This window comes from Corvus moneduloides, chromosome 32, assembly GCF_009650955.1.
Source record: "Corvus moneduloides isolate bCorMon1 chromosome 32, bCorMon1.pri, whole genome shotgun sequence".
Taxonomy (NCBI): Eukaryota; Metazoa; Chordata; class Aves; order Passeriformes; family Corvidae; genus Corvus; species Corvus moneduloides.
Window position 1 is genome coordinate 301148 of NC_045507.1, and position 14282 is coordinate 315429.

The 14282-nt window shown below is 66.4% G+C and overlaps 1 protein-coding gene across 1 annotated transcript in view; it reads right to left on the reverse strand.

The window, feature by feature from the left end:
- The window catches only part of ADGRL1 (adhesion G protein-coupled receptor L1), a 52936-nt gene extending 47680 nt beyond the window's left edge, over positions 1–5256 (reverse strand). The window contains exons 1-2 of the mRNA XM_032094422.1: positions 5189–5256; positions 1859–1998 (exon numbers count right to left, since the gene is read on the reverse strand). Of these exons, the coding sequence (XP_031950313.1) occupies positions 1859–1949 (91 nt within the window). The 5' untranslated portion in view covers positions 1950–1998; positions 5189–5256. The remainder of the gene's footprint in view (positions 1–1858; positions 1999–5188) is intronic.
- Between the last annotated feature and the right edge of the window lie 9026 nt (positions 5257–14282).

Below are 14282 nucleotides of genomic sequence, written 5' to 3' on the forward strand. Positions count from 1 at the left end.
ACGCCCCTCACACACCCCTGGCTACCTCAACAGTGTCGCACGCCCCTCACACACCCTTTGCACACCCCTGGGATGTCACATGCCCCTTGCACGCCCTTTGCACGCCCTTTGCACGCCCCTGGGGTGATTTGCACGCCCTTGGCAGACTCCTGCGCACCCCTGGGGTGTCACACGCCCCTCACACGCCCCTGGGTACTTCAACAGTGTCGCACACCCCTCGCACACCCCTTGCACGCGCCTGGGGTGATTCGCACACCCTCTGCACACCCCTGGGGTGTCACACGCACCTCACACACCCTCTGCACACCCCTGGGCACCTCTGGGATGTCGCACACCCCTTGCACGCGCCTGGGGTGATTCGCACACCCTCTGCACACCCCTGGGGTGTCACACGCACCTCACACACCCTCTGCACACCCCTGGGCACCTCTGGGATGTCGCACACCCCTTGCACGCGCCTGGGGCGATTCGCACACCCTCTGCACACCCCTGGGGGGTCACACACCCCTCACACAGCCTTTGCACACCCCTGGGGCGATTTGCACACCCTTTACACACCCGTGGGATGTCACACGCCCCTCACACACCCTTTGCACACCCCTGGGGTGATTTTCACCACCTTTGCACGCCCCCGGGCACCTCTGGGGTGTCGCACACCCCTTGCACGCCCCTGGGTACCTCAATGGTGTTGCACATCCCTTGCACACCCTTTGCACGCCCCTGGGATGATCTGCACACCCTTTGCACGCCCCTGAGCACCTCAAGGGTGTCGCACCGCCCTCGCACACACCTTCCACACCCCTGGGGTGATTTGCACACCCTTTGCACATCCCTGGGGTGTCGCACACTCCTCGCACGCCCCTGGGTAACTCAAGGATGTCGCACACCCCTCGCACACCCTTTGCACGCCCCTGGGGTGATTTGCACGCCCTTGGCAGACTCCTGCGCATCTCTGGGGGGTCACACACCCCTCACACAGCCTTTGCACGCCCCTGGGGTGTCACACGTCCCTCGCACAGCCCTGGGGTGACTCGCACACCCTTTGCACACCTCTGGGATGTTGCACATTCCTTGCACACCCCTGTGGTGATTTGCACGTGCTTTGCACACCTCGGGAGTGTCACACGCCCCTCGCACAACCTTTGCACCCCCCTGGGGTGATTCGCACACCCTTTGCACCCCCCTGGGGTGATTCGCACACCGTTCGCACGCCCCTGGGGTGTCACACACCCCTCAAACACCCTTTGCACACCCCTGGGGCGATTTGGACACCCTTTGCACACCCCTGGGGTGATTCGCACACTGTTCGCACGCCCCTGCGGTGTCACACACCCCTCAAACACCCTTTGCACACCCCTGGGGTGATTCTCACACCCTTTGCACACCCCTGGGGTGATTCTCACACCCTTTGCACCCCCCTGGGGTGTCACACACCCCTCAAACACCCTTTGCACTCCCCTGGGGTGTCACACGCCCCTCACACACCCTTTGCACACCCCTGGGGTGTTGCAGGCCCCTCACACACCCTTTGCACACCCCTGGGGTGATTTGCACACCCTTTGCACACCCCTGGGGTGTCACACGCCCCTCACACACCCTTTGCACACCCCTGGGATGATTCTCACACCCTTTGCACGCGCCTGGGGTGTCACACACCTCTCAAACACCCTTTGCACCCCCCTGGGGTGTCACACACCCCTCAAACACCCTTTGCACGCCCCTGGGGTGTCACACACCTCTCAAACACCCTTTGCACGCCCCTGGGGTGTTGCAGGCCCACCTCCCCCCCCGGGGGTCCCATCCCCCTCTCCCGTCCCCCCCGGGGGTCCCGCCCCCTCCCCTGCCGGTCCCCCCTTACCGAGGCCGCCCGCGGGCAGCAGCAGCAGCAGCAGCAGCAGCAGCGCCGGGACGGGCCCGGGGCCGCGCGGGGCGGGGGAGGGGCGCGCCATGGCGGGGGAGGGGCGCGGGGACCCCCCGAGGTCAGCGGGGGGCGCCGAGCTGGGGGAGAGAGAGGGGAGGGGGGTCATTAATGGGGTAATTAATGGGGGGATTAATGGGGGGATTAATGGGGGGATTAATGGGGGGTAATTAATGGGGGGGATTAATGGGGGTAATTAACGGGGGTCATAACTGGGGGGTAAATAATGGGGGGTAATTAATGGGGGGGATTAAGGGGGGGAATTAATGGGGGTCATAAATGGGGGGTAAATAATGGGGGGTAATTAATGGGGGGGATTAATGGGGTAATTAATGGGGGTCATAAATGGGGGGTAAATAATGGGGGTCGTTAATGGGGGTAAATAATGGGGGGAATTAATGGGGGGAATTAACGGGGGGGCGGGGATTGATGGAGGTAATTAATGGGGGGGTAAATAATGGGGGTCATAAATGGGGGTCATAAATGGGGGGTAAATAATGGGGGTAAATAATGGGGGTAATTAATGGTGGGGCTGGGATTGATGGAGGTAATTAATGGGGGTAATTAATGGGGGTAATTAATGGGGGTCATTAATGGGGGGATTAATGGGGGAGATTAATGGGGGGATTAATGGGGTGATTAATGGGGGAATTAATGGGGGGAAATAATGGGGGGAATTAATGGGGGGCTGGGATTGATGGAGGTAATTAATGGGGGGGGTAATTAATGGGGGTAATTAATGGGGGAAAATAATGGGGTAATTAATGGGGTAATTAATGAGGGGGTAATTAATGGGGGGTAAATAATGGGGGTAATTAATGGGGGTAATTAATGGGGAGGTAAATAATGGGGGTAATTAGTGGGGGGCTGGGATTGATGGGGTAATTAATTGGGGGTGTTAATTAATGATGGGGTAATTAATGGGGGTAATTAATGGGGGATAATTAATGATGGGTAGTTAATGGGGAGTTAAGTAATGATGGGGGTAGTTAATGGGGGGTTAGTTAATGATGGGGTAATTAATGGGGGGGTTAAATAATGATGGGGAAATTAACGGGGGTTAAATAATGGGCGTAATTAATGGGGGGTAAATAATGGGGGGCTAATTAATGGGGGGGTTAAGTAATGTTGGGGGTAATTAATGGGGGGGTTAATTCATGATGGGGTAATTAACGGGGAGGTTAGCTAAAGATGGGGTAATTAATGGGGGTTAATTAATGATGGGGTAATTAATGGGGAGGTTAGCTAATGATGGGGGTAATTAATGGGGGTTAATTAATGAAGGGGGAAATTAATGGGGGGATTAGGTGATGATGGGGTAATTAATGGGGGGGTTAAATAATGATGGGGTTAATTAATGGGGGAGTAATTAATGATGGGGTAATTAATGGGGGGTTGATTAATGATGGGGTAATTAATGGCGGTTAACTAATGATGGGGTAATTAATGGGGAAGTAATTAATGGGGGGTAAAGTAATAGGGGGTAATTAATGGGGTGGTAATTAATGGGGGAGCAATTAATGATGGGGTAATTAATGGGGGTAATTAATGACGGGGTAATTAATGATGCGGTAATTAATGATAGGGTAATTAATGATGGGGTAGTTCATGGGGGGTTAATTAACGGGGGGTAAATTAATGAGGCGCATAAATTAATGCGGGGGTAAATTAACGGGGGGATAATTAACGGGGCGTAAACGAACGAGGGTGGGAATCGATGACGGGGGGCAATTAATGACGGCTCAATTAACCACGGCGGGTAATTAACGAGGGGGGGAATTAATGAGGCCGATTAAACGATCCCCCCACACGGGAGGGGGGGGGGGGGGGGCACCCCGGGCTCCTGCCCCTCCCCCCCCCCCACCTGCGCCTCCCCCCCCCCGCCCCAAATCCGGCGGGATCCGGATCCAACCCGGGGGGTCCCGACCCCCGACCCCCCCCCCCCCAAAATCGAGGGGGGTCCCGAGCCCCTCCCCCCCCTCAAATCCCGGGGGCGCCCCCCGCCCCCCCCATCCCCCAAACCCGGGCGGGGCCGGGCCCCCCCCCATCCCCCCTCCCCAAATCGAGGGGGCTCCACGCCCCCCACTCCCCCCCCCCAAATCCGGGGGGAGCCCCGGACGCTCCCTGCCCCCCCCCTCCCCCCCCCCCCGGACCATCTGCTCCCCCCAAATCCGGCCGGGATCGGGGCCCCCCCCCCAAAATAATCCGCGGCTCAGCGGGGGGGGGCCAAAGCCGATTATCCCCCCCCCATCCCCCCCCCGTTCCCCGGGACCCCCGGACCCCCCCCCTCCCCCCCCCCAGACCCCCCCCTCACCCCGCGCAGGGGCCGATGCGGCCGCGGTGCATTGTGGGAAGCTCAGCCCCGGGTTGCCAGGGGCGACGGCGGCGCGGGGCATTGTGGGAGAATCCCCCCATCACACCAATCCCTCCCCCCCCCCTCAAAGTGGGGAGCGGGGGGGAGGGGGGCGCAGCGCCGTCCCAGAATGCACCGCGCGCCGACATCGCCCCCCACCCCAATCCCACCCCCCCCCCTTGGGGAAACTGAGGCGGGGGGAGCCCCCCCCCCCCAAAAACACCTGAGGGGTCCCCACCCCCCCCGCCCCCCCCCCGCCCCCACCCCCGCCTCAGTTTCCCCGCGGGGGGGGGAGGGGAACACCCCCAGCGCCGCCCCCGCCCCCCAGGAGGGTCCCGGGGGGGGCCGGGAGGGGCCGCTCCCCTCTTTTCAAACCCCGGGACCCCCCCCCCAAATTCCCGACCCCCCCCCTCTTTATCGCTCCCCCCCCCCCCCCGTTTCACCCCGCCCTGCTCACAGCACCCCCCCCCCCCGGGACCCCCCTCATTTACTGAGCCCCCCCCCCCCGCAGGGCCCCCCCCCCCGCTCCTCACAGCCCCCCCTTTTTACCGCCCCTCCCCCGCACCGTGGGACCCCCCAGTTCCCACGCCCCCCCCCCCAAATTCGCACCGCCTCCCCTCAGGACCCACCCCAGACCCTCACGGACCCCCCCCCCCTTCACAGCCCCCCCCCCCATTTCACCAGCGCCCCTTCCCCCCCCTCCCCTTTTCACCGACCCCTCCCCAATTTACCGGCGCCCCCCCCGCCCCCCCCCGGCCCCTCCGCACCTCCGGGGGCGCCTCCCCCACCCCCCCTTGGCCCCCCCGGAGCTGCGGGGGCCGCTCCCCCAGACCCAGCCGGGCCCCCCCGGGCCCCCCCGGGACCCTCCCCAGGACGCCCCCGGCCCCCTCGGTGCCCCCATCGCCCCCCCCCGGTACCTGCGGGTTCAGCTCCATGCGGCGATCGCGGCGCGACCCCCCCCGGACCCCCCCGCGCCCGCGGGCTCCCCCCGGCGGCGGCCGCCGGCACTGCGGGACCCCGGCCCCTCCCGGCCCCGGTACCGCCCCCCCGTGGGCACCGCCGGGACTGCACCGCCCCTCCCCCATCCCGGTACCGCCCCCCCGCGGGCACCGCCGGGACTGCACCGCCCCTCCCCCATCCCGGTACCGCCCCCCCGCGGGCACCGCCGGGACTGCACCGCCCCTCCCCCATCCCGGTACCGCCCCCCCGCGGGCACCGCCGGGACTGCACCGCCCCTCCCCCACCCTGGGACCGCCACCGCCCCCCCGTGGGCACCGCCGGGACTGCACCGCCCCTCCCCCATCCCGGTACCGCCCCCCCGCGGGCACCGCCGGGACTGCACCGCCCCTCCCCCAGCCCGGTACCGCCCCCCCGCGGGCACCGCCGGGACTGCCCCGCCCCTCCCCCATCCCGGTACCGCCCCCCCGCGGGCACCGCCGGGACTGCACCGCCCCTCCCCCATCCCGGCACCGCCCCCCCGCGGGCACCGCCGGGACTGCACCGCCCCTCCCCCATCCCGGTACCGCCCCCCCGCGGGCACCGCCGGGACTGCCCCTCCCCCATCCCGGTACCGCCCCCCCGCGGGCACCGCCGGGACTGCACCGCCCCTCCCCCATCCCGGTACCGCCCCCCCGCGGGCACCGCCGGGACTGCACCGCCCCTCCCCCATCCCGGTACCGCCCCCCCGCGGGCACCGCCGGGACTGCACCGCCCCTCCCCCCTCCCGGTACCGCCCCCCCGCGGGCACCGCCGGGACTGCCCCTCCCCCACACCAGCCCGGGACCCCCCCCGCATGGTCACTGCCAGGCCCCTCCCCCACCATCGCCCCCGCATGGTCACTGACGCCAAGGGGGTGTGAGGGGCGTTAATTAACGGGGCGTTAATGAGGAGGTATTAACGAGAGAGCGTTAATGAGGAGCGTTAACGAGAGAGCGTTAATGAGGCTCATTAATGGGCCTCCCTATTAAGGGGGTATGCTAATGAGGGTGGGGCGATGAACATTTAATGAGGGGTGCAAATCAGGGGCGGTCGATGGGGTTCATTAGGGGCAGTGCTAATGAGCGCTAATGAGGGGCGTTAATGAAGGGGGGCAGGAATGAGGCGGGGCTTTAATGATGGGCGTGTTAATGAGGGAGGGTGCTAATGAGCGGCCAATAACGAAGGAGGGCTTTAGGGAGGTGTCTTAATAAGGGGGATCATTAACGGGAATATTAATGAAGAAGCATTAATGAGAAACGCTAACGAAAGTTGTTAATGAGCTGACCTGGCCGGTGTGAGGTTCCTAAAGTCACTTGACAGGCAGGCCCATCCACGCTAATGAGTAATTAAGAGGACCCCTGCTAATTGCTGTCATCAGCCATACATTAGCATATGCTAATGAGCTGGGGTAATTACACAGGCGCTTGTTAATTGAACAAGGATAGGAAGTGTGGGTGGATTAATAGAGAGCACGGAGCAGGACCCCATTAGGTTAATTAAGGAGGTTAATTAACGAGCCCTCGTGCAATGCACCAGGCTGGGCGTGCAAGCCCCGCCCCTGGCCCACCCAGCCCCGCCCATTGCCTGTCAATCACAGATGCCCCGCCCACCAGACGTCAGTCTCGCTGTGTGCCCCGCCCCCTCCTCCTGGTCCCGCCCCTCGGCCAATGGGGAGCGGCGGGGGCGGGACTCAGGGCCGCGCTGGCCAATGGGAAGCGGCGGTGGGTGGGACTCAGAGCCGCGCTGGCCAATGGGAAGCGGCGGTGGGTGGGACTCAGAGCCGCGCTGGCCAATGGGAGGCGGAGGCGGCGCGGCGCAGCCAATGAGCGTTGGGGGCGGGGCCGGGCGGAGCCCGCGGGAGCCCCTGGGGCCGTGAGGGGAAACGCGGCGGGAGCGGGAGAGCGGTGAGGGGGACATCGGGATATCGCGATAGACACCGCGATACACACCGCGATACACACCGGGGTACACGCCGGGATACACACCGGGATACCGGGACACGGGAGTGGGAGAGAGGTGAGAGAGATATCGGGATAGACACCGGGATGTCGGGGTACGGGGAGTTGGGGAGCGGAGAGCGGAACACGCACCGGGATATCGCGATAGCGGGAGAGCGGTGAGCCGGATACCGGGACACCGGGATCTTGGGCTACCGGGATCGGGATTGGGCTAGCGGGGGAGCTGGAGAGCCGGGAGCGGGGGGAGCGGGACCGGGGAGCTCGGGGGAGGCACCGGGGGAGCCCCGGGACCGAAGGGGACCGTGGGGAGAGCGGGCAGCGAGAACGGTGAGGGGGGCAGCGGGCCCGGGGCTCCGGAGGTGCCGGGACGGGGGGAACTGGAGGGCGAAGGGCGGCTCCGGGAGCGGCTCCGGGGTCGGCACCGGGGGCAGCGGGGTCAGACCGAGCTGGGGCGCTGGAGCACCGGGGGCAGCGGGGTCAGACCGAGCTGGGGCGGGGGTCGGCACCGGGGGCACCGGGGTCAGACCGAGCTGGGGCGCTGGAGCACCGGGGGAGGCTCGGCAGGAGCTGCCCGGCGGGGGCGGGGAAGGGTCGGGGGTTCCCCCTCACCCCTCGGCGCTGTCACCCCCTCCCCAGCGGGGCCCGGGAAGGGGGCGGGGCCCGGGAAGGGGGCGGGGCCTGTGAAGGGGCGGGGCCTGTGAAGGCAGCGAGCGCTGCCATAGGACCGGGCGTGGGGGGCGTGGCCTGCGGAGGGGGCGCGGCGCTGGCGTTGCCGTGGGGACAGGAGGCGCGCGCGGTTGCCATGGAGATGGGCAGGGCTCTGCGGAGGGGGCGTGGCCAGTTGCCATAGTTACGGGGGCGTGGCTAACGGAAGGGGCGTGGCTAACGGAAGGGGCGTCGCCACCGCGCCGTTGCCATGGGGACGGGGGCGTGGCCTGAGGAAAGGGGCGTGGCCCCGGCAGGGCGTGGCCCCGGCAGGGCGTGGCCCCGGGGGATGGGAGGGGGGGGGCGCTCCCGGTGCCCCCGGGATGGGTTTGGGGGGGCCCGGGGGGCGTGGCCGAGCCAGGCCCGACCCCCCCTTCATTCCCCGAGGGCTCGGGAACAAAAGCCGGGGGGTCGCGGGCGGTACCGGGGTCCGGGGGGGGCACAGCGGGGTGGGCGATGTTCCCCGGGGGTCCCGGGGGGGACCCGTTCCAGCTCTGGGTGCAGGCGCTGCTCTGGGCGCTGCTTTTGGGGCGCCTCCTCCGCTACGGGGGGGGCCGCGGCCGGGCGGAGCCCCCCCGGGACCAGCCCGGGCCGGGGGCACCCCAAAAACGGGGAGGGGACCCCCAGGGGGAGCGCTGATTTTGGGGGGGGGGGCGCAAAGGGACGCCCCCAAAGGTCCCTCCTGGGTCACCCCGAGGTGGTCCCTGAGTGGGGGGGGGGGTCCTGATTTGGGGGGGGGGGCGTTGCTCGTGCCTCAGTTTCCCCCGTTCGGGGGAGGGGGTTACGCCCCCCCCCACCCCCCAGCGGGGTCACTGGTCTGACTGGGCCGTACTGGGAGGGGCGGCGGCAGCTCCGGACACGGTGAGGGGGGGGAGGGGGGGTTTGGGGGTCCCTTGGGGAGGGGTCCTGGTCCCTTCCCAGCGCTCGGGGTCCTTTTGGGGGTCCCCAATCCTCTTTAGGGGGGGGGTCTCTGTGGTTTTGGGGGGTCGCACGTGCCCTTGAGCCGTTTCGTGTCCCTTCGGGGTCCCCCCCCGTCCCCTCCCATCACTCAGGGTCCTTTTGGGGTGTCCCCTGCCGCTTTTGGGGTGTCCCCTGTCATTTTCGGGGGTCTTTATGTTCTTTTGGGGTGTCCCCTGTCCCCTTTAGGGTGGCCCCTGTCCCCCGAGGGCTCCCGTGTCTCTATTGGGGTGTCCCCTGTCCCTTTTGGGGGGTCCCACGTGCCCTTGAGCCGTTTCGTGTCCCTTCGGGGTTCCCCCCGTCCCCTCCCATCACTCAGGGTCCTTTTGGGGTGTCCCCTGTCCCTATTGGGGTGTCCCCTGTCCCGTTTGGGGTGTCCCGTGTCATTTTCGGGGGTCTCTATGTCCTTTTGGAGTGTCCCCTGTCCCCTTTAGGGTGGCCCCTGTCCCCCGAGGGCTCCCGTGTCTCTATTGGGGTGTCCCCTGTCCCTTTTGGGGGGTCGCACGTGCCCTTGAGCCGTTTCGTGTCCCTTCGGGGTCCTCCCTGTCCCCTCCCATCACTCAGGCTCCTTTTGGGGTGTCCCCTGTCGCTATTGGGGTGTCCCCTGTCCCCCGAGGGCTCCTCTGTCCCGTTTGGGGTGTCCCCTGTCCCTTTTGGGGTGTCCCCTGTCCCCTTTGGGACACTCCCCCGTCCCCCAGGACCCCTCAGTGTCCCCAGGGACCCCACTCCGCTGCTGTCCCTGTCCCCCCCCCCCCCCCCCCGGTGGTTTTTGGGGTTTTGGGGTTCCCACAGTCCCCCCCCCCCCCCCGCCCCAGCGCGGGGTCCCGCGGTTGGGGACGCACAGGGGACAGGGGGGACACTGGGGGGAACGCGGGGGGGACAACCCCAGCATGGAGGGGTGACGGGGGGGGGACATGGGTGTCCGCAGGGTGTCCCCGGGGTGGGGGGACATCGGGGACAGGGGGACATGGGTGTCCCCAGGGTGGGGGGACAGTGGGGACATCGGGGACAGGGGTGTCCCCAGGGTGTCCCCAGGGTGGGGGGACATCGGGGACAGGGGGACATGGGTGTCCCCAGGGTGTCCCCGGGGTGGGGGATGTGTTGGTGTCACCAGGGAGCGGGAGGGGACCGGGATGTCCCCAGGTGTGGCACAGGTGTGACACAGGTGTGTCCCTGTCCCCAGGTATAACACAGGTGTGTCCCTGTCCCTGTCCCCAGGTGTGACACAGGTGTGTCCCCATCCCCAGGTGTGTCCCTGTCCCCAGGTGTCCCCAGGTGTCCCCAGGGGCCCTTCAAGGTGTGTCCCAGGTGTCCCAGGTGTCCCCGCGTGTCCCCAGGTGTCCCCAGGGTCCCTTTAAGGTGTGTCCCCATTGTCCCCAGGTGTCCCCAGGGGCCCTTCAAGGTGTGTCCCAGGTGTCCCAGGTGTCCCAGGTGTCCCCAGGTGTTCCCCAGGACGGTGCCCAGGGTCATCCCTGTCACCTCCAGCGTGTCACCCACCCCCCCCAGGCTGTCCCCAAAGTGTCCCTTGTCCCTCTGGGGTGTCCTTGAGGTGTCCCCTGTCCCCTTGGGGTGTCCCCAGGGGGCTCTTGGAGGGTCTCAGGGGGTTTGAGGGGTCCCAGGGGATCTCGGGGGGGGGTCCTTGGGGACTTTTGGGGACATGGGAGGGTCCCAGGGAGGGTCTGGGGGGGGGGCCTGTCTGAAGATTGGGGGTGTCCCAAATGGTTTGGGGGGGATCTTGGGGGGTCCCTGGAGGGTCTGGGGGGCTCTGGGGTGGTTGGGGGGGAGGATTGGGGACAACGGAGGCTCCCAGCGGGTCTGGGCTGGGGGAGCTCCAGTGGTTCCCAAGGGGTCCCTGGGGGGTTTGGGGGTCCCTGGGGTGGGGTCTTGGGGGGTCTCCAGGGGGAGTCTGAGCCCCCCGTGCCCCCCCAGGGAGCCCCACCCCGGTTTTGTGTGGGGGCGGAGCTCCAAGGACCTGCGGGGCCGGGAGCCGACCTGCCAGGACCTGAGCCCAGAGCCCGCTCGGGGACACCTGGAGGTACCCGAAATGCTCACCTGGAATCTGAAATGCTCACCTGGAACCCCAAAATGCACACCTGGAACCCAAAATGCTCACCTGGAACCTGAAATGCTCACCTGGAATCTGAAATGCTCACCTGGAACCCAAAATGCACACCTGGACCCCAAAATGCTCACCTGGAACCCAAAATGCACACCTGGAATCTGAAATGCTCACCTGGAACCCCAAAATGCTCACCTGGAACCCAAAATGCTCACCTGGACCCCAAAATGCACACCTGGAACCTGAAATGCTCACCTGGAATCTGAAATGCTCACCTGGACCCCAAAATGCACACCTGGAACCCAAAATGCTCACCTGGAACCTGAAATGCTCACCTGGAATCTGAAATGCTCACCTGGAACCCCAAAACGCACACCTGGAACCCAAAATGCTCACCTGGAACCTGAAATGCTCACCTGGAATCTGAAATGCTCACCTGGAACCCCAAAATGCTCACCTGGAACCCAAAATGCTCACCTGGACCCCAAAATGCACACCTGGAACCTGAAATGCTCACCTGGAATCTGAAATGCTCACCTGGACCCCAAAATGCTCACCTGGAACCCAAAATGCACACCTGGAACCTGAAATGCTCACCTGGACCCCAAAATGCTCACCTGGAACCCCGAAATGCTCACCTGGAACCCAAAATGCACACCTGGAACCTGAAATGCTCACCTGGAACCTGAAATGCTCACCTGGGCCCCAAAATGCACCCCTGGAACCCAAAATGCTCACCTGGAACCTCAAATGCTCACCTGGACCCCGAAATGCTCACCTGGACCCCAAAATGCACACCTGGAACCCCAAATGCTCACCTGGAACCCGAAATGCACACCTGGAACCCCGAAATGCTCACCTGGAATCTGAAATGCTCACCTGGAACCCCGAAATGCTCACCTGGACCCCAAAATGCTCACCTGGAACCCAAAATGCACACCTGGAACCTGAAATGCTCACCTGGAATCTGAAATGCTCACCTGGAACCCAAAATGCACCCCTGGAACCCAAAATGCTCATCTGGAACCTGAAATGCCCACCTGGACCCCAAAATGCTCACCTGGAACCCAAAATGCACACCTGGAACCCGAAATGCTCACCTGGAGCCTGAAATGCTCACCTGGACCCCAAAATGCACCCCTGGAACCCAAAATGCTCACCTGGAACCTGAAATGCTCACCTGGACCCCAAAATGCACCCCTGGAACCCAAAATGCACACCTGGACCCCAAACACACACCAGGACCCCAAAATGCTCACCTGGACCCCAAAATGCTCACCTGGGGTTTTGGGGTGTCCCAGGGCGCTGTTTGGGGGTCCCAGGGGAGAGACCCCAAAACAAAGGGGGGGCCCCCAAAACCCCCGAGGGGTCCCCAACCCTCCCTGCCCCCCCCCCACCCCCCTGAAGTTTCGTTGCGTTTGGAACAAATCAATAAAATTTTGGTTAAAAACCTGGTTTGGAAATTTTGGGGTCCTCCCAAAGTGGGGGTTCCCGTGGGTTTGGGAGGGGGGGGTCACTTTTGGGGTTCCCAGGCACGTGGAAGGTTTGGGGGGCGCTTGGAGTGGGGGGGTTGCCGTGAGTTTGGGGGGGGACCTTGGAAATTGGGGTGACCCCAATGGGTTTGGGGTGACCCCAAGGGGCTCAGGGGGTCCTTGGGTTTGGGGTGACCCCGTGGGTTTTTGGGGTGACCCCATGGGTTTGGGGGGGCCTGGAATTGGGGGTGATCCCAATGGGTTTGGGGGGGATGTGGGCTGGGGGACCCCCATGAGTTTTTGGGGGGGTCCCAGTGGGTCTGGGGAGCCCATAAGGGTGGGGACCCCATGATTTTGGGGGGGATCACTGGGAATTGGGGGGTTTGGGGTGACCCCGTGGGTGTGGGGTGACCCCAAGGGTTTGGGGGGCCTGGAATTGGGGGTGATCCCGTGGGTTTGGGGGGTCCATGGCTCAGGGGGTCCTTGGGTTTGGGGTGACCCCGTGGCTTTGGGGTGACCCCAATGGGCTCAGGGGGTCCTTGGGTTTGGGGTGACCCCAATGGGCTCAGGGGGTCCTTGGGTTTGGGGTGACCCCATTTTAGGGGGGCAGCCCGGGGGGGAGGGGGGGCTCCGGGGGCGGGGCTCCGCTCGGCGGGCGTGGCCATTGGAGGGGGCGTGGCCACCTGTAAGGGGCGTGGCCTTTCCACAGGGGCGTGGCTTTGTCCAGCGGGCGTGGCCTCGTCGGGTGGGCGTGTCAGAGCCGCGGAGGGGCGGGGCTTATCGCGGCCATGGGCGGGGTCTATCGCATCAGTGGGCGTGGCTTATCGCGACAGTGGGCGTGGCTTAGCGCGGCCGTGGGCGTGGCTTAGCGCGGCCGTGGGCGGGGCTTAGCGCGGCCGTGGGCGGGGCTTAGCGCGGCCGTGGGCGGGGCTTAGCGCGGCCGTGGGCGTGGCTTAGCGCGGCCGTGGGCGGGGCTTAGCGCGGCCGTGGGCGTGGCTTAGCGCGGCCGTGGGCGGGGCTTAGCGCGGCCGTGGGCGGGGCTTAGCGCGGCCGTGGGCGGGGCTTAGCGCGGCCGTGGGCGTGGCTTAGCGCGGCCGTGGGCGGGGCTTAGCGCGGCCGTGGGCGGGGCCTGCCGTGGGCGCGGCCGCGCGGGGCGGCTCCACCCCGAGGCGCGCGCGCGCGGCGGCCGCCGCTCCTCCTCCGAGCGGGCGCGCGCGGGCGGGGCGGGGGCGGAGGAGGAGGAGGAGGAGGAGGAGGAGGAGGAAGGGGCGCGGGAGGGGGGGGGCCGGCGGTGCCGCGGGGGGGGGGCCATGGCGGTGCCGCCGCCGCCGCCGCCGGGCCCCGAGCAGGCCCCGCGGTACCAGGAGTGGATCCTGGACACCATCGACTCGCTGCGTTCGCGCAAGGCGCGGCCGGACCTGGAGCGCATCTGCCGCATGGTGCGGCGGCGGCACGGCCCCGAGCCCGAGCGCACCCGTGCCGAGCTGGAGAAGCTGATCCAGCAGCGCGCCGTGCTCCGCGTCTCCTACAAGGGCAGCATCTCGTACCGCAACGCCGCCCGCGTGCAGCCGCCGCGCCGCCCGCCGCCGCCCGCCCGCCGCCCGCCGCCCGTCAGCCTCCGCGACACCGCGCGGCTGCTCGGCGGCGACGGCCGCCTCACCCGCGGCCGCCTCCAGGGCTCGGCCGCGCCCGGCGGCGGCGGGGGGGCGGCCGGGGCGGCCCCCGGGGCGGGCGGCGGCGGAGCGGGCGGCGGAGCGGGCGGCGGAGCGGGCGGCGGGGCCCGGCCCGAGCGCACCCGGCTGGGCGCCATCGCCACGGCCCGCGGGGAGCGCGGGAGAGCGGCCGCGGGGAGGGCGCGGAAGGTGAGGAGGGGGCGTGAGGG